This window comes from Xiphophorus couchianus, chromosome 13 (genome assembly GCF_001444195.1).
Source record: "Xiphophorus couchianus chromosome 13, X_couchianus-1.0, whole genome shotgun sequence".
In the NCBI taxonomy this organism is placed as follows: domain Eukaryota; kingdom Metazoa; phylum Chordata; class Actinopteri; order Cyprinodontiformes; family Poeciliidae; genus Xiphophorus; species Xiphophorus couchianus.
The window spans coordinates 30,489,418-30,516,006 of record NC_040240.1 but is presented as its reverse complement, the minus strand read 5'-3'; the positions used below and the strand labels follow the sequence as shown (position 1 = coordinate 30,516,006).

Here is a 26,589-nt window from a genome sequence, read left to right as displayed (position 1 = left end):
ATTGAAAATATTCCTGTTAAATGTTGAGGGCTTCTACAGTATGTCGGCACTTTCAGTGGTTGCAAATTGTTTCTTCTCTTTTCTCAGGTTTTCAGCCGGAATTGCGACGCACTGTAAAAGTATTACCACGGTTCCTGAATCTTTTTCACATTTTATCACATTGCAGCCGAAAACGTTTTGCATTTCACTGTGATTTTATGTGGTAGACCAACACAAAAGCATAATTGTGAGGTAAAAGTAAAGTGGTACATGAATTTCAAATGCTTTATAAATAAAACAGGCAAAGGGTGGTGTGCATTTTCATTCTCTCCTTTCTCTCCAGTTACACCTGCAGGTTGTTTGGGGTGTACGTCTCTACCCGATTGGCAGATCTAGAGATTAGAGCTTTGGTTCTTTCAGTTCTGCAAAAAAGCTAAACTCCAGTTAGTTTGGATTGAGACTTGTTTTTAAGCACCAATTTTCAAGTCTTGCTACAGATTCTCTGTTGGATTTATGTCTGGACTTTGACTGGGCCATTCTAAATATATTTTTTGCCAAAATCTGATTCCTGGGACTATTCATTCCATCACAGTTCGAATACATACGGCAAGCGGATGGGAGGCCGCTCCAAAAGCAGAGAGTGGACGATAGCGCAGGGCTTTCTGGGTTGGGAAAACACTCTTAGTTGTTGTGATGATAGATTCTTAAATCCAACCTCTGAATCTACAGTTTCTCAACCATAATCAATTAATTATCATATTTCTGCCCGGACATAGCTTCTGGAGATGTTCAAAGCTAATCATGTCCTCTTCTAAACCTAACCCTACAAATATCTCCACAACTTACATTCTGTTTACTAAGAATTGGACTGTGTGCACTTCACTTATTAGTGAAAGCAAGCAGCGCTCATGTTGTTCCAAGACAAAACTAACAGATATGTTTAATGAGTCAGAACCTAAAAGGTTAAAGGGGTTTAAACACTTTTCTGAGGACAATAAGATTAAGAAAATATTTTTTTAAGTTCTCTGTAACGTCTCTGGTGTCGCTGCTGGTTAATGAAGCTGCTTCTGATACCACAGATAAGGAGGGGATGAATTCAGATAGTAAATCCTGCTGCATGTTGGGAACCCTGTGTCTAAGAGAATCCTTAATTAAACCGTCTCCTGCTGATAAATGCGCCCCGATGATAAGCAAATAACACCAGATAGAGGATTTCATGCCAGGCAGGAGACTGCGGCGGCCCCGGCATCTTTACAGTTTGAAAAGGTTTGAAAAGATACTAAAAGTCTAACTTAAAATTCCAGCTTATGAACTTTGAAGAACCCAGCCACCCAGGGGGGTCTATAGGGAAACCTTAATGTTCTTATCTCACCGCTTGAATGAGGTGTTTCACTCTGAGTCTGAAAAGAACATTTTAAAAGTCCCTGAGATTTAAAAAAAAATTTTTGCTGGGGAAAAAAACAACCCGTTTTGTGATTTTCTTCGTACTGTAGCCATTACCAATGCGTTTGGTGGATCTGGATCATTAGATCCACTTTCATAAGCAGAAGGACTTGCACCGAGAGAGTAGAGACTGAGAGCGACTGGGTGTATTTATGACGCTTCACAGGCCAGATACTGGAATGAAAAAGGCACCACTCAAGGGGCTCTCTGTCTTAATCCGTGGACATTATCTCTACACTGTAAGCAGGTCTTGGCTCGTTACCTCGCAGTGGAGCGCCAAGCTGCCAGGGTTGAAGGCAGAGAGGCAGAAAGAGAGAAGGGGCTGCGGAGGGAGGGGTGAGAGGGAGGGCTTTGCCCGGCTGCTGAGAATGTAATCTCCAGATTAGGGGGCGAGACGAATTCCTGCTGCCAGGCTGACCTTGTCAAGGCAGTGGAAGAGCCAGAGTGCAATTGAGATTTCAGGACAGGGGCGAGTTGAGACGTTATTCTTTTTCTTTTATTTATTTATTACTTCCTCTTCTTTTGTAGGCTTTTCCTTTCAAACCAGGAGTTACAGTAAATGCATGTAGTCATTTACATATAGGATGTGTGCGCGTGTGTGAGGCAAACTGTTTCTGGCACTCACTATGCCATTTGGAAGCCTCATCACTCACTCCATCCATCGGTCTAAATGAACATTTCTCTAGGAGGAAACCGGCCAAATCATCATGTTTTCTTCTTACATATTTTGACAGAACGCTTTCAAAAATGTTTTAAAGCTGCAACAGATTTAGATCTAATCATTTAAATGCAGCTTTGTGACACTGAAACAGTTTAGTTGGCCTTTTGATGGCAGAGTAAGCGTGGGTCTCACTGTATTAACACAAGAAGTGAAAACCAAACTGTGTAGCTTAATCTAATTGCTTTTATTCAAAACAGAAAAGCAAAGAAAATGTTCTTCTCCTGAAAATACACCATCAGATACTGATTATTATGGTTACAATGATTTTATGTATTCTTAGACATAAAAAAGAACATTTCCATGAACACAACCCACCTACTGAACTTTTTTGTTCAATTCACAATGGTGTTTCTTTACCACTGAGGTATCATTTAAAGGGAAAACACAGCCTTCCCAGTCATACAATATTCATTGGCAAGATTTTTTTTTGTTACGACATTTAAAAACCCCTGGCAAGTAACAGTTTTGTTATTTTGATTTTGAGATATAAAGCAAAGCAGAATGTGAGTAAATGTACTCATTGCACCAAATATAGATATATTTTTTATCACTCTGCTCAGTGAATGACATTCGGGGTCTTTCAAGATAATAGTAACTGTTTAATTAGTTGTTTACAGGGTCACAAGTATTATCTGTGAAGACATGCTCACAGCTTGCTAATTGTTGTTTCATTTGGAAACAACAGTTTCAGGCTGACCTCCTTTTATCCAGGTAAAAAAAATGTAGTTGAGCATCAAGAACCTCTTAGTTAAAAGCACTTTCTGTATTTACCTAAGTTTAACTCTCCCGCAGGCTTAGCGCAATTAAAAGAGAAGCGTGGCAGATGTCACAGTCAGACAACTGACAGTCCAGTCAGACCAAACACACAAAAAACAAAAAGCTCAACCTCGCCAGACCACGCACAGGGTGAAATGCTCAGAGTGCTTTGGTCCCTGTCTCTTAAGACTGCAAGAGGGTTAATGAATAGGTGCTCTTAAGTATGTTTTTGTAAAAGCTGCTGAATTTTTAAGTCATAAACTATCTTAAAACTTTCCCATTTCTAAAAGATTTTAATTAGTCTGCTAAAGTCTTGGCCTAAAACCTTTTTAAAAAGTCAACTGCATCGACCACCTTTATTGGCGGGCCAAACCTTTGCCATTCTTGAACAGTCATTTTACACAGGCTCTGTGCTTTTGGTTTTTTCCCTTTAAAACAAAAGCAATTCGATTATTAAACTTTTGCTTTAAAAGTTTTGTTTAAATTTGTTCATTTTTGGTACTTTTACCTAACTCTACCAACATCGTAGTTGTAAATAAAGGGGCTCCAAAAGCAAATGAAAGAAATACTTTTCTTTTATGTTTTTATCTTTTAATATTAATGCATTGAAATCTCAGTAATTCACTTCAGTGACTTCAAATCCTCGTTTTGTTTACATCAGCATATATGCTCTGAGATGGAGAGCACAAAATGAGAAAAACAACATGGCTTTCCTACTAGAGTATTTTGTTTATTTGATGTGCAGCACAAAAATACTGTAGTCTTCAGCAGAATCTGGTACCCAGTATCCAGTTGGATTAAAACGGTGACAAAAGCCTGTCCTCCATTTTCCTCTTAAAACTAAATATTCCTCTATATGCAGAGAAAAACAGACTTCCTGGAAAGTAAGTGGTGCAAGTTATATCGAAGCAGCACTCATCAAATTCAAGTGAATATAGAAAACGAGTTTTTAGCACTTTATTAATCATAAAGAATCTGAGCTGCCTTCCCCTGGAGAATGTAACCTAAATGAATGTATAATGTTATATTATACAGCAGTGCATTAAATGATGTCAGTGTCGCTGAATTGAATATTCGAATGTTTCTCTTTCAATTTGAAACCGAGCGCTTTCGGTTGTTTTATGCGGTCTTCTCCAGTTACTGCTGTTGAGAGGTTTTTCAAAGATGTAAAAAGAAAGGGAAGTAGTATCATGCATTTGTAATGTGGTTGAGGGAATACATGTAGGTTGAGCCATCGCCATGAAACCGAATCGTAAAACATGTCTGAAGCATGTTTTATGTACACGGACTACACAGAGCCATTTAGTTCCACTAAATTGGATCTAAATGTCAGGTCATAAAAAGGAGCTCTGTTCACTCTCTGAAGGAAAACACTGGTTCCAGTCATGTCAATATCACCTTAGCCTTATCCACAGCTTTTACTCACAGAAGAAAATAATGTAATAGGTTAACAATTTAAAGTCTGTGTTGTGTTTATGCAGGGTTTTAAGTCATAGATTGCACAAAAGACAAACAGGGTTACATCAAAATTCATGGCTGATAGATTAGCAGATTAGGTTTTCTCAAGTCTTACACTTAAATAACAAAACAGTAACAAACATAAGAATCCAAATGTGTCACTCAAAGATAGAACTTTTACCCTCCTTTGTCGCAGGTTTTCGTATTTATTTTGGACAGCATATCCTTTTTTTTGAGCAGATAACGTTCAATTTTGACCATTAAAACAGTTTTTTTTTCTTCATATAGCCTACTCAAGAATCTGTCTAGAATTTACGTATGTTATTTATTGATTAAGCCAACTTTGTAGGAAATTTATTTAGCTTTTTCATTTCTTCACAACTGATGTCAGGAGACAACTTGCCTAGCTTAACATTAGCCGAGCACAGGGGTCTGAATCCTGCGCCTCCACATGTGGCTCTTTGGCAGCCAGATTATGAAGAGCCATTGTGGAAATGTCGGAAGTGCAGAAATAACACATTTTTGAAAATATAGTTATAGCAAATGCAGATTTTAGCAGGCTCTTTTCTTTTGGCAAAAAATGAATCATGGATGAAAGCTCCACAACAAAATGAAAGAAGTATCAGTAATATATTATTTATATGTCTCATTATTACATTGGAAATTACAAAGTGCTTTTTCAGTTTACATCTGCAAATTGGAAACTGTATCAATGCTGTTTCAACATTTCATGTTTTTCTTCATTTTAAAACATAAAAACAAAAATAGAATTGTTTTTATAGAAATGATCACAGATTTTTTACAATGGGTATTTTTTGAACATCTTAAAGTTATCTTTTTTCACAAGGTTATGTAATGTTAGGTTTTTGTTTACAAGATTTATGTATCTGGACAGAGGGCACAAGCAACTCTTTGGTTTCTAAAGGTTGCAGATCCCTAGCCTAGCTTAACGTTCCAAATAGATTACAATTAGATTAAACCTCATACATTAGCCAAACATTTTCAATGAGAAAACAAAGTTCTTAAAATTTGTTCTGATCTTAAATCTAAAATTCAACTTGGTTTAAAATGTATAACTCCTAAATACTTTAGATTCTTCTCAAGAATTCAAAGCTTACGTCCTCTGCTAAAAGCTGTACTGATGGAAAAAAACAAAACAAATGAAGATAGACAGGAGTACCCACAATGCAAAAAACTACTAATAATAACATAGGTGTATTTTTGCAAGCAGAAATCCTAAACACTAAGGAAAAGGGGGGGATACTATATGCTTAAATATTGTGCTATCTTTCTTCATCAACTAACATATTACTATTCAGTTTTTTGTTCTTGTCCTGATGCAAGAAAAACAAAACAATGTCTACATAGCATTTACGTGTAGCTCCCCCCTCAGCATGGACTTGCTGGACTTAATGATCCTGTGGGCTCCGTCCCTAGCTCCACTCTGCAGCAGGCAGCCGAAGTCATGCATAATCCCACGAAATCTCCCCAGCTTATGAATTTTAAATGGCAAGGCCTAATCACAGGGCAGCTTTAAAGTGATTCCATTTCTAATAGGAAGGCAGACAGCTGGGATGGCCTCCCGTTGTGGCCTGCCATCAACCAGGAAGGTGGATTTTTAGAATATTCAGAAATGAGTGCCGAGTTTATTGAAATCTTTTTTTCCATCTTCATTATGGATGATCACTTTTTAGAAGGAAAAATCTGACTTCCTCTATCTTTGCAGTTTAGTTCTTCTTGAATTAATTGAAAGTTTAACAAAAGACAATACAGTTCCAGCCTTGACTTTCTAAGTTAGTGGAAAAATATTCCATACCTTCAGGGGATTTTTTTTTTTTTTTGTGCACAGAACTGAATGGAAATTAATGAAAAAAACTTTTAATCTTTGAACATTTGCAAGTTCTGCTTCACGACTGTGGGTTATGGGTTCTAAAAGAGACGAGTGTGTTTCCTGTTCCATCAGTAAGTCATGAGGAACCCAGCAGGTTGTGCTCTTAGTGCCGTTAGGGCTTAAGAACCAACAGGGTTCCTATGGAGTCTTGGAAAGTCTGGAAATGTATGGAATTGAATTGTATCATTTTCCAATAATGGATCATTTCAAAAAAGAAAACAAAGCATTTGTTTTTCCAATATATTACAGCTAAAATTCTAAATTCTGAATTAGTTATGGGAGTTTTCCATTAATTCCAGTTAATACCATTAACACTGAAGCTAGACCCTCCTAGATGGATGCAAACTGCATTTCATTGTTTTGTGACATGTGCAATGATAATAAAGTTGAATTCTATTCTATTCTAACTCATTGATCATGTTGGTTTTTGAATTACTGACGAAACCAAGAGAAATGCTCACTTAGTCAAATAAAAAATATATTTGGTTTCATTTTTGGCCTCTGTCCAATCAGAGTTTTGAACTCAGTCTGGTTCACATTTCAAACAAACCTACTGACACCTAACCAAAGTCCTTGTTTTTTATATTTACATGTTTTTGCACCACACAACAGGAATTGAATCTTAACGAATTTGTATTTAGCACAGTGAGTGTAGATCGTGGAAGGGAGCTAATCTAAAAAAAACAAAAATAAATACAGTGAAGGTTCCCTTTACCAGACTTCCAAATTAGAAGCCAACCATAGCATCCTAAATTTCCCCATTGCAAACAATGAATGCTTGTTGTATTCTATTCATAAGGCTGTTTTCTAGAAGATATATTTAATATCTATCCAATTTTTGATTCAAATGTCCAGAATAATATAAAAACTGCCGGAAACCCTGAATACAAGTCTTACAGAATTGTCATGATCCGTGTTTTTCTGTGTGTTTATTTTTGAGTTTCCTGTGTCTCTGTGTCTCCATGTTGTCCTGTCTCCCTTTGATTACTCCCAGGTGTTTCTCGTTCCCTAATTACCTGCTGTGTATTTAGTGTCACCTGTGTGTCTGCGTCTTTGTTGGGTCCTCGTCTCATTTGGCGTCTAGTCTCTGTCATCTGTGTGCCCAGTCCGTCGTCTTATCCTTTGTGTAACCGGTTGCTACCGGCGTCGAGCCCTGTCTTCTGCTCGGCCATGCTGCCCGGTATTCTGGACATTATTGGACTGTGTTATTCTTGATATTCATTATTAAAACCATCTTACTCATGTTATCCTGGGTCTCCTGCGTTTCCCTCACCATCTTCCACCACCGTTTCATGACAAGAATAAAGTTTAAGGCGTTTTTAAAGGCTATTTTGAGTTTGTTTTGAAGAAGTGTTCTTTAAAAATCTTATGTCAGCGAGCTAACAACCAATTAGAAAGGAAGTCTGTATCAAACTGGATCCAGCCATCGTAAAAGAAACCCATTGTGAAATAAATAAATGCCTTAACAGTTCATACACCCATAAATCTCTAAACCAGTTTTGCATGAAATGGCTGTTTACACTGAAGAAGCCATTGAAGGGCTGTGGGATTATTGCTGAGTGACTCATCAATAACAGGGTTGTGCATCTGGGGTCTGTGGTAGGTACAACATGTGTCCCAGGACGCTCACAGGAATCCATGCAATAATGTTACATGAGGTGTTACAGAAGGTTTCACAAACGGGGCTTGCTTCATATTTCCACTCAACTTCAATAACACCTAACTCACAAGTAATAAATCAATGGGGGCCAGTGGGCATTATTAAAACGTGCCGGGCAGCAGATGTGCTTCGCAGTCTGTCAGTAACTTAGTACTAAGCAGAAAAATATTGTCTACACTGTGAGCAATAAAGTAAAACTAAGGATTATTTTATCAATTTAAAAAAGTCAAATGCCGCAGTAAGGATGAGCAGTCTCAGTATTATTGTAGTTAATCATGAGAACTGAATCTGTTGGATTTGGTGAGAATTTCAACACAATATTCAGATATTACCTTGAGGTAAATCATAATAGTACCACATTAGACCATCCGTTCAGCCATCCGAGTTCCTGGTGAGGATAGTTTTACAATTTCTTGAGGAAAAACTTTGACCTGTTATTTGCAGAATTACTTTCATCCAACCACATTTGTTGGTTTTTGAGTAACATTTGCCTCTTAAAGCTGTTGCTACATCTCGAGCTTTTCTTTGACTAGGTCACTCCAAAACCTTTGCTTTGAACCAATCAGAGAGCAACTTGCTGGTGTGCTTTGGATTATTGTCCTGATGTCTAGTCCAAGTGTGATTGACCTTGAGGTCTCCAACCAATGGTCGGACATTCTTCTTCAAGATTTTCTTATTGTCACATTGTATTTTTTACTGAATAGATGGGACACACCTTCTGAAAACTTTCACGTTCGTCTCGTCAGTCAACACAGCATTTTCCTAAAAGTTTCGGATTATTAGGATTATTATTAGGTCTTATTTTGCCCAAGATGTGACGTGCCTTTTGCCTTGCTCAGTAGCAAAAGGCACTGAGCAAAAGGTAACCTTTTGTAGCAAAAGGGAGCAAAAGGTATCCCTTTTACAAAGGAAGAAATTAATTCTGGCATGGAGGCCAGATTGCCCAGGTCCTTTCTCACTGTTGAATGATGAACATCGATGAACTTTAGACTGAGACTTAGACTTAGACTGACTTTATTGTCATTTTTCATGCACAGGGTGAATACAGAACGAAATTTCATTGTATACGGCTCAGGACAATGTTTTGAGGTTCCAATGTTGTGAAGTTACTCCAGAATAAAATAAAATACAGTATAAAATATGAATATAAATATGAATATAAAATATAAAGTGCAGGACTGACAGTAAAATGGAAGTTATTTAGCTATGTACATGTGCAAGGTATGAAGTGGAGACCAAATTTTGAGTGCAGTCCAGTTAAGAGTTCAGCAGTCTGATGGCAAGTGGGAAAAAGCTGTTTCAGAACCTGGTGGACCTGCACCGGATGCTGCAGAACCTCTTTCCAGAGGGCAGCAGGGAGAACAGTCCATGGTGGGGGTGTGAGGGGTCACTGACGATGTTTCGGCCTCGGGACACGCAGCGCTGGGATGAAATGTCCTGAACGGAGGGAAGGGGGGCCCCGATGATCCTCTCTGCTGTCCGCACCACTCTCCTCACGTTCTTCCAGTCGGAGGCGCTGCAGCCTCCACACCACACAGAGAGGCAGCTGGTCAGAATGCTCTCTATGGTGCTTCTGTAGAACGTCTTGAGGATGGGCGGGGGCAGGTGTGCTCTTCTCATCCTCCGCAGGAAGTACAAGCGTTTCTGTGCCCTCTTGACCAGAGACGTGGTGTTCACAGTCCAGGTGAGGTCGTTAGTGATGTGCACCCCCAGGAATTTGGTGCTGCTGACCACCTCCACAGCCGAGCTGTTGATGAGCAGTGGAGCGTGGCTGGGCCGGTTCTTCCTGAAGTCGACGATCATCTCCTTCGTCTTGTCAACGTTCAGGATCAGGCTGTTGTCTCTGCACCAGTCCACCAGCTGCTCCACCTCCTCTCTGTAGTCCAGGTCGTTGTCGTCTCTGATGAGGCCCACCACCGTTGTGTCGTCCACGAACTTCACGATGTGGTTGATGGCGAACTTGGGGACTTTAGAAACCTTTAAGTGGAAAGTCCTCTTTATCTGCATTTTCTATGGATTTGAAGGTGTTCGAATCGGAGGTTTGGCCTTCATACTCTTGCATGTGTCTGATCTCATTCGATTTTTTAGCCTCGTGTCTGTTTTATGTTAATTAAATCAGCTGTATTTAATTGCATAATGGCATAATGAATTAAACTTCTTGAGTCAACATATTTTAGCACCTACTCATCAGACTAAAAAAAGTCTCTACTTACACTTCATACTAAGCATTATAAAAGCTGAGTGGCTATAGAGTGAAACTGTCCTGTCTCTCCAGGAAATATCCAGGATACTACATTGTCTTTATGCTTCCATTTGCATTTGAGCAACAGACGGATATTGGCACTAAAAGCTTCCTCGCTCTCCTGGATTTGTTTCATTCTTCCCATTTCCTCCCGTGTCAGCGTTGCTTTGGAACGGAGGAGTTGCAACGAGAAACGGGACCATTACACGAAAAGAAATGGTCAAGAAATGACATATTTTTCAAAGAGATCAGAGTTTCTGGGAAGCCAATGTAATAGAAGTCTGTTCTTTTTTTTTTTGCCTCTGAAACAGACAAATGTTGCCGGAGCGGAGGAGTCTGTAGGAACCCGTAGGAGAAAGAAAAGAAACAGCAGGCGCATTGTGCTTGTGTCAGGGATGTATGTCTAATCGCCTTTGTTTGAGCACATGGTAATGACTGTAAGGTGGAGGTGGCTGCCACTTTGGATCGTCACACTTTCTCCCTCATAAACTGCCGAGCAATAATCCTTCAGAAAGATCAGACTGATTCCGTGCACCGTCGGAATGTTTTTAGAAACTTTAAGGCTGAAAAATGCGCGCGAGCCAGACGAGACGAGAAGCGTTCCCAGCTAAACAGTAATCTCAGTCACAATCTCTCAGCACATCAGAGCCCTGACTGTTTTTGAGGACAACGCCCGGTGGAGGGAAAGAAGCTCCGTCTTGGCATGTTGCTAGGCGATGCATTAATATTAATGCTGTCTTTTTCCAGAATGTGTTCTTGTCTCTGCCCCCCCTTGGGAGAAACTGAGGCTTAAAGATATCTCCATCTCACTGATACTTCTTTTATCCTGCTTAAAACTCATATCAAAGGTTTTAATTACATTCTGCTAATGTAGCGCTGCCGAGCTTTGTTGGGGGAGTCGCAATTGCCCTCTGAGTTTCCGGTTGGCTCTGTCGATAAGCTCAACTTTGTTTAATTGAAAAATGTGGACTATTTTCTCGTGTTGTTTGAACCTGCGTGCAGGTTGAGCCTAATCTACTCAACTTCATATCTGATTCTGAGTCCGGCTTCAAAAGCCTGAACGAAGGGAGGAAGAAACAGTGCATTGGCTCTTTTTTTTCTTTCTTTCTTCACCTTTTTGAAAATCATTTTACCCAGAGGAAGTAAATCTGTGCTGTTGTCTGCCCTCTGCCTCACCCTTTCCCTCTGCCAGGCTTTTAGCCTGGAGTCTTTGTCTGGGACCTCGATGCTCCTCCCTGCTGCCCTCTCTGCAAAACCATTTTCCTGCCGCTGAAACACAGATGTTATCCATCTGATTAAACGTTCAAGGTTACGTCTCCCAATACATCAAAGTCCCACCTCTGCTGAAAGAAGCAGCGTGACAGCCAGTAGTTTTGGTAGCCTGGAGGTGCAAGCGCCGGTGTCCTCCCATTCATTTTGTTTTTTTCACTGACACCCTATGTGTGCTTTGAATGAAAATTTGTCTTCATGCAATGTTTTTGCTTGTGTACCTTCTTTTATGCAACTAGATTTGCCAATGACAATATAGTAGAGGCAGTTCCAAAATACCCAGATCACTTTATCATTCTACAACCACAACCTTCAATGACTTCACTGGAATTTTGAACACTAACTAGCACATAATTAGGACGTGGAATGAAAGAGAGTCATGGCTTACAAAGGTTTTTACAAAAAATATCAACCAACTGCTCTAAGAAGTTGGTTAATAAGTAGAATCCACATCCAACTGTTCTGGGAAGGTGAACGAAAAGTCGAATGAAGACCAGGGATCACAGCAGGGTCAACAAGAGTATGGCACAATGTCAAACCTACCAAAACATGGCTGTCCATCTAAACTGACCAATCAATGACAGCATTATTCAGATAAGTAGCTAAGATGCTGAAGGTACATCTGGAAAAAGTGTTGGAAGAACTGCTGAAAGGGCATCTAACCTCTGTGGAAGAAGAAATGTATTTTCAACTCCTGTCTGTAGTTTGCTACAAGACAAGTAGGTTGACAAAACAGACATGGAAAGATGTTTTCTACTCAGATGAAAACACAATTAAACTTTCCGATCTAGATTCTCAAGATATTGGGTAGCCAAAAACAAAACCTTTTGCAGTACCGTGGGAATCATTTTGTTTCTCAGGTACAGAGAAGCAGGTCACAGTTAACAGGATGATGGATGGAGCTAAATATAGAGAAGACCTATCAGATGTTTCTCAATAGCTCAGAGTTCTAGTTGGCATGTTTCCCTTAACTTCCAAATAAAATCCAGTAAATTCAATAAAATACTTTGAAGACTCAGACCATGGAGTACACCAGTATCTCAATCACTGACAGAGGATTACCAGGTAACTTGTTTTGCAAGATAATGTGCAAACACCTAAACTTCTACATAAAGGAGCTAGTGATCTGAGTCACTTTTCCACACTGCTGTGTGTGGGCATGGTGTCAACACTTCCTTTAAAATTTTAAGAAGCTATGGAAAGTTATCTTATTGACTCTTGGTTATTTTGTCAAGGTTTCCGTAATAAAATTAGTCTATTCACGGTGCTTAAGGAAAGCTGTGGTTTCAGTTGTGGGCATGACAAAAAATATGCAGCCAATTGAGATATAGTTAAAAACTATTTCCAACCTTAAGTGGGTTTAGACTGTTATTGGCTTTTTTACTGTTTACAATTAAGACATAAAAATGCATTCTCTTGATTGGCTAATGTCTTACAGTGATGGACATTAGTAGCAAATAAATTATTAGAATTGATTCACATTAAGTTGCCAGATTGAACGTTAAACAGCTGTGTCCTAATAGACACCTACAGTCCGTAAGGTGTCTATTAGGAGTGGAGTCCCAGCAAACTACTGCCCTGCTCTTAGACAGGGGACAAGTTTCTTGTGCTCGTCAGTTTCTTTGGAGACTGCAGATCACTGTGGGTGATCACTGTGGGTGATCTGCAGTACGAACTGTAGGTGATCATGTCTTAAATCAGATGGCTAAAGGGGCAACATTAAGAGTATCAAAAAGGTACTCTTAATGTACCTACTGTAGTTGACTCATTCAAAACAGTCATTAGAGGGTGTAGGTTTTAGTGTCAGAAGTTGCGTTTTTGTTGGTAACATGAAGTGGAAATTAAAGTCTCACCTCTCGAGTGATGATTGTTCTTTCCTTTTTTCTTACTTCCAGAGATCGATAAAATCCAGAGAGATGAGGGGAAGGAGGAGGAGAAGTTCATTGACGTTGTCATCAACAAGAACATGAAACTGGGCCAGAAAGTTTTAATACCAGTCAAGCAGTTTCCTAAGGTAAGTGACACAGCAGCGCTAACGAAGACGACTGCGACAAAGTGTACAGATGGAGAATTTCGGATTGTGTTATATTTAGATAATGAAGCCAGCTCGAGCAGGTCTGCTTTTGATTCCACCTTCTTTCCAACAGCCACTTGACACTTTCTGATAATATTTTATTTCATTAGATGCATGTCTGCAACATTGTCGGCTGACAGAACTGGGGTACAACTGAGTTGAGATGTTACTTCCTGTCTTGAAGAACTGCAGACATTTTTTAAACACATCATGTAGATACAAGACACAGCTCTAATGCTCTGACCTTGGACAAAGGTTTTTTGCCCACTTTAAAGTTAGTCGACGTGCAGCTTTAAATAAAGAACAAGACTCAAAAGCGTTTTCTCGCCTTATCTGTAAAGTAGATTTTTTTCCTAAAACTGAAACATATTTTTATAAGTTTAAATAAAATAGTAAAATCTTAGTTAGCAAGAAGAAACACAATCTGTCACTAGTAGCGGGTTGAAAATGTTCTGTTTTCTAATAATGTTCGCAAAGTGAGAGCATTTTGAGGGACAACAGTGATTTTACTGAGAGCACTTAAGCCTCACTTGCCATGAAGAGCTTTCACAAGCATTTGGGTTCTTTGGGCCCACAAGCTCATTGCATGACAGGGATTTCCCACTGGGAGCACGATGAGGAAGGCTGGTGTAAAAGTGAGAGGGCTGCTCTTAGACAGGGGACATCACTCAAGTTTTCACCTCAGTTCTTCAGGGGGTCAGACAGCAGTAACCTGCAGTATGTCAGTGAAGGGGAACGAGGAGGGAAACGACCCATATGGACAAAACTCTGAACCTGTATCACTAGCTCTAGGCTAGGTTTCCAAAGTAGATATCCTCTCCTCATTGTAGCTGAAATAGGATGCAGAGCATAACTACACCACCCTCAGATTAGCATATTAGCTTGCAAAAGTTAGTAATACTACAGTTGCAATAAAGTAGTCGGATCACATCTGCCACTATCACATCATTGGGTATCTGCCAGGCATATCAGTAACGTAGAAAGATTACACCGCCTGAGGTAAATTACTGCACTATTTTTTTTTTTGTCTGCATGAACACTTTTTGACCACAAGCTACACCAGCCTGCCACAAATATTTTTCAAAAATATCAAATTATTGAGTGGCATGAAAGCCGCAAGTCTTAACGTTCCATGTATATGACACATCTGCTGCATTGTTTTTGTTGCATGGGAGTTACTCAAATGTCACATCAGTGACCTTATAAACAATTTGCTGAACGTGTTGTAGAATATTGCGCCATACAGTCAAGGTGGCGTATTTATAATCCAGTAATGCCTGTTGATGCATATTGTACACATACTAAGAGTTAATTACGCCAAATTTCACTGCTTTGCCTCCTAAATACCAACATTTGCATGTTTGGTACTGTCTTCAAATTAACAAACATTACAGAATTTTACTTAAATGGCAAATAAATTCAGACATGATGGTGCTCAGAGTGGCTCCAGAAAGCAGCTTCCTGACTTACTTCCTTTTTGAGAACATGAAACATTCGAGAACATCCGTCATATGTCTATACACATACACATGCACACACGGTTAATAATACTCATTCTTTGCAACACAATACCCTCTGTTTTCTTTTCTTTGTTAATTCTGTGATTTTATTTTCCCTTCATTAATGTAATGTATCACATCATATATTTTCTACTTTGATATTAAATAAAAGTTTTAAAAAAAACCCCCAACAATTTAGAACATTAAAAAAAGGGACGGAGGGACTATTCTATACCCTTCATCTCAATATATGTGCACTATCCAAAATAAAGATGTAATAAAAGAACATACAGAATTATTGCATGTGATGGGATTTTACAAGATGTTTGTCATTTCTTCATATTTACACACACATAAGATGCATACAGGGTGAGAGACAAAAGCGTTTCAACAGAGGCTTTAGTCTGATCTGTTTTTCTTTCTTTTTTTATCAGATTATTTACATAATTTATCCATCTATCCCTTTTCCATTCCTAGTTGGGCCCATTGGGAGCTTTGCTTTATCATCATATATGACTAAATTCAGGCACCACCAGATCATTTTATGGACACACTTTACTTTGACTTAAATACGAGAAGCTTTGTAGTTCAGTTTATTGAAACAATGACATTCTCCAACCAAACACCTTAAGTGGGTAATTTCTTTTGATGCATGTCAAAAGAAATCACTGGATTCCAGTCAGGAATCCCATGATTCCTGACTGGATGTCAGCCATTGTTGTTTGAACTGTGATAGCAACCCTGTGCTGTGTTCTGCACACTCTGGTTGTCAACAAGTCCCAAAATAGATTTTCAAAAGGCATTCAGAGAGTACGAACCAGCCTGCTGTAAAACTTGTCTGTTGACGACAAACTTTAAATCCATTTATACATCAGAGGATGTCATTGCTGAAGAAGACTTAGCAGTGTGTCACAGGGAATATGGATTTATTTTCAATATGTATTTTTGTGTCCTAATGTAATGTTAATTCCTCATTAAAATATGCTAGCCCCCTGCCATTTGAAGCTAGCAAAAATATATATGCTATGCTGAATTACTGTATGTTGCTAAATAAGATAAAGGGCAGAAAGACTTTGGGAATGAATCTGTTGATCTTTTTTTTCTGTTGAAGGTGATCCCAGCACTGCTTTTTGGTCCTGTACTTTCATCACTGTTGGGTTGAGGATCCTCTTGAAACAGAATAATTCCAAAAATATCATTTCAAAGTCAACAGTTTATTTGTTTTCTTGGTGTTGATGGCCCTTTAGTCACTCGTATTCAACATGTCGTGGAGCTCAAATTAATTGTCCGAACTAATCCTGATGAGCAATGACTGTTGCGCGACACGCAGTATTATCTGAGGCTGATCTGGGTCTCCTAGGTTCACTGCTAACCCGATTTGCTTTGACAGCTTTGATAAGTAGGGCCACTAATACGCTGTTTAGAGCTTCAACAAGCCACCGAAGGAAGACAAATTCAATTTGTTCCTTCTGACAGGTAGCGGCAGCAAGAGGGATAGGTCTGACTTGAATAGGTTTTTCTCCTGAGCTGCGAGCATCACCTCTTGGCTTCTGGCATTGAAGTGGCACTGGCATTTTCCAAACAGCCATTTAGAAGAAGTTAAATCCATCCTCTAGAAACATGGCTGTTTATCAAAAACGAAGCAGGCAAGGACACTGTGCGGCTCGTGCTCGGCTGCCAACTGTGTGATAAAATAGAGAGTTGATTTTTTGGGGGGGGAGGTGAATTTGTAGACTTTTAAAGACATAGGAATGTGTTTTTTTTGTATTTTATTCTAGAGTGTGTACTAAATACTTTAAACCATTAAAAAAACATCTCCAGAAACCATTTACACTCAGTACAGTAGAACATAATCAAAAGTTTGATTTATTTAACTAATTAAACTCAAAACGTGAAGCTCAAATATTACAGTTTTACATTTCTGTAAGCTGATATTTTTTGCATATTTTGGTAGTTGCAGTCTATAGCTAACCCAGAAATTTAAAAAATCTGAATAATGCACAAGAACAAATAAATAAATGGATAAATACACTTTTCTATACAAAAACATCTACTGAAAAATAAGTCTTTGCAATGTACAGCCTATCAAAACTCATCATAGTCATCATCAGCAGGTCTTGGTACTTTGACGCCATGTGGGCAGATGCCAAGTCCGGCTGGAAAATGAAAACAGCATCTTCATTTTGTCAATAGAGGGAAGAATGAATGGCTGCTCTGTCTACAATACACTGGACCAAAACCAGGATCTAACATGGCTCCCCAAATCATCACTGACTCTGGAAACTTCACACTGGACCTCAAGCAGTGTGTCCTGTCCCTGCCCGATATTTATCCAAGTTCTGTGAGCTTGGTTTTCAAATAAAATGCTCATTATCTAGACTTTGCACCACTGAGCAGCAGTGCTCTCTTTTTTTCTCCTTAGCCCAACTAAGGAGCTTTTGATGTTTCTGCTTCACATGTTGAATTTAAAAGTTGAAGATCATGTACGTTGCGGCTTTTGAAGTTTTGTGAATCTCCCCCAAACTGTTAGATGATCTTTTTCTCACAATCTCATGACAGTTGTGTGCAGTCTCATTGATTGGGCACTTGTGTATTTACTTGTGTAGCATATTTCAACAACAGGGCAGCTCAAAGTGTTATACACTATAAAAACATCAAGCAGTCATGCTTGATGTTGCATAATGCATAACGCATGGATTAGTTTCTCTAGATCTTGCTCAGACATTAGTTCTTTAAGCCTGCATATGTGCTTCGGGTGATAGAAGGCTGACTTTGTAATTGTCTTTATATAGGTTCAGTTGTGAGTCTATCACTACACCCAGATTTTGGGTGTAATTCCTCTGAGTCTGAAGCTACTTTCCTCAACCAGAAAATTTGGATTTCTTCCTCTAGTTTGGGGTCAAGTCTGTGAAATTAATGTTTGGAATAAATAGTTCTTTAACGAGTCTACATATGCATTCTAACCACCATTGCAATGCAATTCCAATTTTGACTATTGTTGTTGAAGAACTAAGACCATTTGGCCTTTTTTAAGTTTGGTTGCATTGTCGGAGAGTATCTACATTTCCTGGATCTCTCTCCTGAAAAGCAGCCTTTACACTGGAAGAACAACACACTATTATTGAGGCACACAGAGTCCCACTGGTTTATTTCCAGTCCAGACTGTGGGTTTTCTCTGCTCTCGGAGTGGTGATTTATCCCTCTGCCGTCATTCTGGTCCTGCTGTCCTCAGCACAATTACTCCTTGCGAGCGCGCCTTCCTGGAGAGACGCAGAAATGTATTCAGCAATTGATGAGAAGATGTCAGATGCGCTCCTTTTCTTTCCCCGGCAGCCCCACCCCTATTCAGGTTAAATGTGAGTCATCATGCAGCTCTTTTACTTTTGCTGATGTTTTTGTAATAATCTATATGAATATATGTATGTATATTTTCTTCCTGTATATCATTTGCATCCATGTTGTTTCTCACAACAGAGCAGCAGGAGACAACTTGTGATTAAACGCATCCGCTTATATTTTGGTGATTACAGAAAGCCCAATCCTCTGACATGAAAAAAATCCCTGGCAGGTTTTAGTGAATCACATAATCCCTAATGATAGCAAAAACCTAACGCATCAATCACGGCAGATTTTGATCGCTGATAAAAAAAGGCAGGGATTACAGTTCTTTGTGGAAAAAAGACTGATGTGTTCAGAGGATTGTCTGCAGAACAAGGTGTGCGCTGACTTGCTGGATGATGTGTTCAAATGTTCAGATTAAACCTGCTCTCTGACATTTACTGCCATTAATCAAGCAAATACAGCGCAAATCTGCATGATCTCTTTTTAAATATCCGGAAACTGAAAGAAGCTCTTGGCAAACACCATTTCTCCATGTCACTAAATTATCAGTGAAACAAAGCGGTATTAGTAGGGAGCTGTTGCCATGGGAGATGTAACGTTCTGAAGGCACCTTATGGATAGAATTAGACGTGAATTAAAGATTCAGCCATTTCTCATGCATCACTTAGTCTCCATAAACAATACTTTATGAGACGGTTTAACCAACACACTGTCTTGTAACAGTGTCCTCGTTTAAACTCTGCCCTCTATGCCTTTGGGTTTGTGTAAGGGTGTAACTAGATCTCGTTTCAGGGGTTAAGACTCCAACATACTTCATCCGAAGTGCCAAAATCGACTCTCGTTAACGTAGACGCACAATGAATGCACGTTTTACAGACCTAAATGACTACAACGGGAGACTCAAGGATTTCTCAAAAATTCACAACAGAATCAAAGCAACACTCCAGGTATGTTTTTGATGAGGGAATAAGATTCTAACATGATGGCAAAAGAGTCGATTTTACATAATATTTCAGATTTAGAAAACATTTTAGGAAAACCACGATAAAATTTAATTTTGCCTATGTTTCACTGCGTACAATGGAGGAAAAACAACAACTTTACAAGATAACCATGCTGCGATATGCAGTACACAATAACAGAGATGGCGATTGGAGTTTCAGTTCCAGTCGCAAAAACGAAAACTTTTGGCCTTGACTTAAACGTCTGAGTTAAAAACTTTGACACTTGACTTCGACTCATTCTCTGAGACTCGACTTTTAATTAACTCATGTCAACAGGAGTGAAAGTAAATCAGTTTATGAACAACAAACAGCAGCTCAGACAGGTGACGAGCTGAGCTGTGCTAATTTATCAGCCTGTGACGTTTAAAGACAGCGGACAGTTAATAACTCATAACAATCTGTTCATGTCGAATGTAAATGTAGAAGATGGTTTTCTAATCATCTGGCTCAGAGTTAGGAGAAAAATAAAACATCTTAAACTGAAGGAGGCCAGTGTGAACGCGTCTGTAAACAGATACTATCAAAGGAAAAGCACAGACAAAACCGGTTTTAATTTCCCTCGTTTACTTTTTCTTCAAACATAATGTTTTATATTCCTAATGCAGTAAATATGCTTTGATTTAAAGCAGCTCATAGCAGTTTTTGCTGTTCAATCAAATATTAAAAGGTTAAAAGATAACTGCTGAAGAACGTTAAAATATTAAAGAACAAATGTTAAATATTCATGTGTTAAATTAGGCCTCAGGACAAAGAGAACAAGGTTTTGATTCCTAACCTACAGCAATGTGTTGCTATAGGCAGGCTGGATTAGAAAACCCTTTCTCTCATTAGAGACTTGACTTGAGTTTGAAAATGAAAAAAAAAAAAACTTTTCTGCACAAAAATATTTCAAATCGTTCCAATTTCAGTCCACCATAATAATCTATAATCTATCTTAGATTATTGTATAGGGTAACAAATGCTACCGTTGAAATCAACAACAAAAAAAGCATGTTGCGTTGCTTATCGCCATCAAACATGGCGCTGTGTGGCCCTAAACAACATTAAGAACCGACTCAGAAGAACATTTTTACATTTTCTTTTATTTGAATTGGTTTTTTTTCTCCCCTCTAGGGGGTCTTTTGTGGGCTCTAGTGTCCCTCATATGAAAGTAGGCTGACAGCAAAGGGGGAGGGAGAGGGGGAAAGACATGCGGAAAATATCGCCAGGTCCGGGAATCGAACCCGCGACGGCCGCATCGAGGACTCAAGGCCTCCAAACGTGGGTCACGCTAACCACTACGCCACCACAGCACGCCTTATTTGAGATTTTAATATAACTGTAAAAGTGCAAGAACACATTCTCAAAGATCAATAAACTTTAAATGCTAATGAACATTTAACACTGGAACTGGAAGACATTTTAAATATCCAAAATAATTTTTTTTTTTAAAAACAATAAATAAAATGAAATATGACGTCTTTGTGAACAAAATTGTCCTGCAAAAAACAGAGCTATTTCAGACCAAAGATGAAAACTGAAGACTTTTAACAGCCAGTTTTTGATATAAAGAGAGAAAAAAAGAGCTAAACGATAAATCATGCCAATGGAAATAATTGAGTTTGCTTTAATTTGTCAGGCGATTAATTTTTTTATTCTTTATTATTGTGACAGGTTCTCTATATGTATATATTTTTATGTTTGTGTTTTAATTAAATATAACAGTAAGAAGAGCCACATATACACACGTTTTACTCCAAAACATATCTTGACACAGCCATTCACTTAAACATTGGCCATTAAATTTATTGCTGAACCCACAAAAACAACAGAAATCATTATAAAATGATTTTATATTTTTAATTTAAGACAAAAAAAAGCCCAGAGTTCATTGAACTTTGTATTTTTGGTAGTTGTTGCAAAGCGTTTCTACACCGCTGGGATGGAGCACCAACAAGACTCTGAAATATTGAATTAGGCACTTCATTTATAAGATCAGACATAATGAACTTGTGTAAATAATATAGTAGGTTACTCGGAGGATATCAGAGGGAGAGTTTCCCAGTATTAAAGCCGATCGCTTGGTTTGTGCAGAGTAATGAGGAACTGTGCTACATCTGACTTCAAACCGAGAACGTTGGATATTTCTTTTTTTTTTCTCTCTCTCTTTTTCCTTCACAGTCTCTGTTTCGGTGCCCTTAACGGGAAACTTATTGCAAACAGAGTGAATGTGTTCCCTTCAAATTCTCCATCTTTTGTCTGTTTTCCTTTACTTCCATAAGTGCTTATTTGTATTCCCAAGTTGACGCGCAGTTGACATGGCTCCTGCACTGTGATGCGGGGAGCAGCACGGTGTTGCTTTGTTCTCCATCAGAAAACAAGCTTTTCTGCTTGTTCGAGCATTTTTACCCATCGGCGAGTTCGCCGCTGGAAGTCAGCAGGCTGAGATGTCTCCACAAACAATCCCAGGCACAACATCCCATCCACAGCCTGTCAGGCGGACGGGATGCGGTGGGCAAAAAGCGAAAAAAATATGTGCCGTGGTGCGATCCAGCCCCTGCAAACCATTGTTTGAAGGGTAGCACAGATCGGCGATCAAGACTGTATCCAGGTGGAAATGATGGATGCACCGGACATGAGTTGAACTGAGCACATTTCCTAATAACCCCTGATGCCTAAGCGCTTCTGTCTCCTTTTAAAGTTTGTTTGGTGAATTAGAATCCATTAGAGGAACCACTCATTTTGTTTTTTGTGGTAATTTTAAGTTGACTTTTATCCAAAAAATTGTTTCCAAAAAATGTTTGTGCCGTGGGACCTCACCTGGTCACCTGACATGGTGTAATTTCAGAAGCAGAGAAAACGCTGGAGTTCAGTCTGACTGGAATTAAAACTCAGCACTGGGGATGCACCGATCCACTTTTTCACTTCCAATACGATACAGATATCTGAAATTTTGTGTTGGCCAATACAGGTCCAATACAGAAAAACAACACTGAATTGACATAAAATGTTTCAATTTTTGTTAAACAGACATTTATGTACTGAATTACAAATTTATTTGATATTTTGCACCAGTACATAACACTTAAATACACCAGTAGCATCAGAAGTTTGGCCAAACATTTATAAACAATGCAACTTTCATTTGTTCAGTCAGTACAATTAGAAATAGAACAGCCAATGTAAAATAAACAATAAAGAAACTGAAACTGACAAAAACAAAAGGTTGGCTGCTTTGCTCAAACACGCAATAAATAAACTTTGTGAACCATCTGAAATCTTCTTTCAAATGGTTCACAAAATACTGTACAACTAGGGATTCTAAATATAATGTAAAATTAATAATAAATCATGACTTCAGACAGATCTACCCCTTTTGTTTGGGTGCATTGGATGCACCGATGCAGATCGGTGCATCACTACTGAGCCCTGTGTTCATGCTGGCAGGAGTTTGCCACTAAGCTCTCCCTTTCTAAATAAAATGTAGAGGAGATGTAGATGAGGAGCTGAACTAAACCGCCTATAAAAGATAGCATCTCTATACAGCTGAGAGAAACATGAAAGATTCCTGGTAGATCAATGACTGTAGAAACCTCACACTGCAGCTCAAGCAACTCTGATTACTTACCTCTCTACAGTCTATATACATTTTGTTATGAAATGTGGGGCTGTTCTTAGCGATTAAAAACTTGTCCCATTCTGTAGTAGCTGCTTACGCTAGTAAAAGAATGAAAAAGTAAGCATTTTATTCCTTAAAATACAATACAATTCAAATGTCACTTACAGTCTCAAGTTTGAAGTATAAAAAAATTAAGCATGGATTAACTTTTGAAAATTAAAAAGCAAACTTAAACTGAGGCATTACTAAACACTGCCTTTTTTATAATTCTTCACTTCCAACATCAAGTTTGAAGTATGAAAAAGCTTTTTCATAACATAGATATTTATGATCTTTTTTTTCATGTCATTACCCTCCTTTGATAAGCAAGAATCAAGAAGAAAAATGTTCTTGTTTGTTGTACCGAAGTGAGAAAATGAAGCTGGAAGATATTAAGCAAAAGCTAAAAACGGGGAAAATTACAATAATCAGGCTGCAGAGAGCAAAGTCTGCAGAGAACTGGCAAAAGTTTCAAATAATATGTCGGTTTACGTCGGGCTTGGGTCGCTAGATTTAGTCGGGTTGGATTGGGGTCGGATGTTTGGTCAGGTCGGATTTATTTTAGGACCAATCAAAACTAATGTTTCCAGCTGAGATGTTGCAGCATCTGGAAGTCACTATGACTGTGTCTCCGTTCTGTCCATTGTAATAATTTGAAACATAGATTCAGTTTGAAGTTTCCTTGTAGCTGAGGAGCTTCAGGTGGAGTCTCCAGTCAGGTTCATATTCAGTGTGTTTTTAACGTACTTTATCTCTCGGAACAATGTCCCCACACTCCTTGATGAACCGTTTCCAAACGCTTTCCTTTTTTTTTTGTCCTGGTTTCTGCTTCCCAGGTAGCAGCCAGACTTCTTTGTAAGTGAGAAACACTGCTGGGAATATAACGAGCTGAAAATGTTTCAGTTTTCCTCACAGTGTCTTTTCACAGTCTTGGAAAGTCCTTTTTGAAAACCTAATGCAATCAATGATCTTCAGGAGTCATCGAATTAGTTTTTAATCTCCTAGAGCTTTAGTGAACAAACGTAGAAAGTCATAAGTAGTCCATTTGTCATGTTCGGAACATGCAAAACAGGACAAGCAGATGAAAAGTTTTCATTAGCATCAGTCTTTTAAAAAAGATCTTTTAGCCACATTTGACAGACAGAAGACAAATCTTTGCTTTGTTTTTATCTCAGACACACAGACTCTGATCCCAGTTCTCTCTTCTTTCTTTTTCTCCCCTCCTTCTTTCTTTCTTCCTCTCTTTCTCTCTCTCTGTTGCAGTTTAACTTTGTCGGCAAGCTCCTTGGGCCACGCGGGAACTCGTTAAAGAGACTACAAGAGGACACCCTCACAAAGATGTCGATTCTCGGAAAAGGATCCATGAGAGACAAAGAGAAGGTAACCCTGAAGTGTGGTATTTCATTTTTACTTTGACTCTTTCACCTGTACATTTCATTTCGTGCTCTGTTACCCACTTTTACCAAGGTTTGAAGGTGAGATGACTTTATGCTGTTAACTTGCTTTCCCTCAAGAGGTCTTTTTTTCTCCTTTCCAGTGAGATACAAGCTTTCCAGCACTTTTTTGGGGGTATATCATGCTTGTCTTCACCCTTGAAATTACACAGAAAAACATCAAGTTATGAATTCTAAAAGGTTAGATTTTGTCCTTTTCTCTGTAAAGAAATGCTCTTTGGGAAAAGACGACTGTTCATAAACCATATGAACAATCATAGCATAATTTAAGGTTAGGTATGACATTTCTGTAAAGAGAGCCAATACTGATGTTTCTCAATAATATCCAACTCCAAACTTTAAATATGTTCAAAATACACCTTAAATACTCTTTATCCCACTGCACACGGACTTCACAAAGTGGAGCACATCAACAGGACGTGATGTTCTACAAAAATGTCTAATAAACTGAAATATACAAGATAAGAAACGGTTTGACAGCAGCAAAGCAATTACCAAATATTCACATCTGAACTGCTGAATTGGAAAATATAATTAGTTCAGAAATAAAACATCAAATTCAAGTCTGTTTCTCCAGACTCTCTCTCAAAAATATTGAGCTTATCAAAAGAACTCTCTCTAACTTACAGTACTTAGTCGGTAATTTTTTTTAAGTGAAGTCAAGTCCAGTTTATTTGTATATTAAATTTCAGCAGCAAGTGCTTTACATCATAAAAAATGTTACCAATTATTAAACAAGCAAATAACATTACACTTTGTCAAATGTCATCATCAAAATCATCAAGCAAATACAAATATGTTGACAAATTTTCCACTTTCTACTAATCAAAGAGTTTTAGCCTTGATTTAAAGCAACTCAGTGTTTCAGCTGTTTTACGGTTTTCTGGAGGTTTGTTCCAGATTTGTGGTACTTAGAAGCTGAATGCTGCTTTTGTGTGTTTGGTTCTGATTCTGGGTATGTAGAGTAGACTACAGCAACAACAGCTAAAATGTCAACCAATCAACTCGTAGCAACTGTTACAAGTCAACTTTAATATTTTCTTAATTTGCAATTCTTAATGAGAAATTGGTCTCAAGTAAATTTTAGGTCAGTATCTTTTAAATTCTGACACAGAGCATAGTGAAAATGAGCCTAATTAAGTTCAAATTAGAAACTACGAAAACTTTAATAAACTTCCCCCTTAATCTTCCTTATCTCTCAAGTCTGGGTTGTCTTTCATTTTCCCTCCGTAACTTGAAAGGAGCCATTCTCAACACGTCCTCCTCTCATCTCCACGTCGCCGGTCACCTCGGCGCCTCAGATTTCGCTTGATTGATGGCTCTCAGGATCCATCGGCTGCATGTTAAGAGTTTTGCCAAAAAACTGCTCCAGCTTATAAACAACATTTCAAAAGTTTATGGAAATGAGAAGGATCCCGGGGATCACCAAACGCGCTCGAGATCCTTCAAAGCCAAGTGCTCCATCACAGAGCAAAGCGCACGCAGTCAGCTCGGATACACAAAAACAACACATTACCTTGACTGATGTTGTTTTTTTGTTGTTGTTGTTTTTATGTGAATTCAGACTGGGGAAGATCTTCTTTAGCACCGAGACGATAGATATTAGCCTGAAATTTCAAACCCAAACCAGCTGAGTGACTTCCATCATCTGCCATCATGTCGGCACATGAAGGAAAGATACAAACGGCTCCAACAGCGGATCTTTAGCTGCAAAATTGATTGCTCTTCAAACGATCTAACTGGGAATAAATCGACTTCCCTTTGCTTGTCGGCGTCTCCCCTCACTACCCGACGTTCTGTCAGGAGTGATTTGCCATCATACAGCGCATTCATTCTGATTATGCCTATCAATAGTCTGATAGCGGATGAGATGTGTGACGACGGTACATGGGCCCTTCTTTTTTGAGCTTTGCTTCTGCAAGATTTACGGCCGTCATCAGCCACCCTCCCTCTGAGCAGTCGCCGTTTTTTTGGGGGTGGGGGGAAGCTGAGTGACGCCTCTGCTTTATGTTCGGCTGGTTTACACGCCGTCTGTTTTGCAGCGTCGCAGCGTGTGCCCTTGTAGTTTTCAGCTCATACCACTTCCAGCTGAGGTTAGGAAACTGGGCCACTGCAGAGCAAAGGAAGCACTCAAAGGCTTTTTTAGATGCAAGGCCATCT

The 26,589-nt window shown here is 38.8% G+C and overlaps 1 protein-coding gene across 2 annotated transcripts in view; it reads left to right on the top strand.

The window, feature by feature from the left end:
- The window catches only part of khdrbs3 (KH domain containing, RNA binding, signal transduction associated 3), a 143,612-nt gene that overhangs the window by 53,147 nt on the left and 63,876 nt on the right, over positions 1 to 26,589 (top strand). For both annotated transcript variants that reach the window (XR_003597918.1, XM_028036683.1), the window contains exons 2-3: positions 13,315 to 13,433; positions 24,239 to 24,355. Coding sequence is in view for 1 of the 2 variants with exons in the window: in XM_028036683.1 (XP_027892484.1) it covers positions 13,315 to 13,433; positions 24,239 to 24,355 (236 nt within the window). In the remaining variant the exon portion in view is untranslated. The remainder of the gene's footprint in view (positions 1 to 13,314; positions 13,434 to 24,238; positions 24,356 to 26,589) is intronic.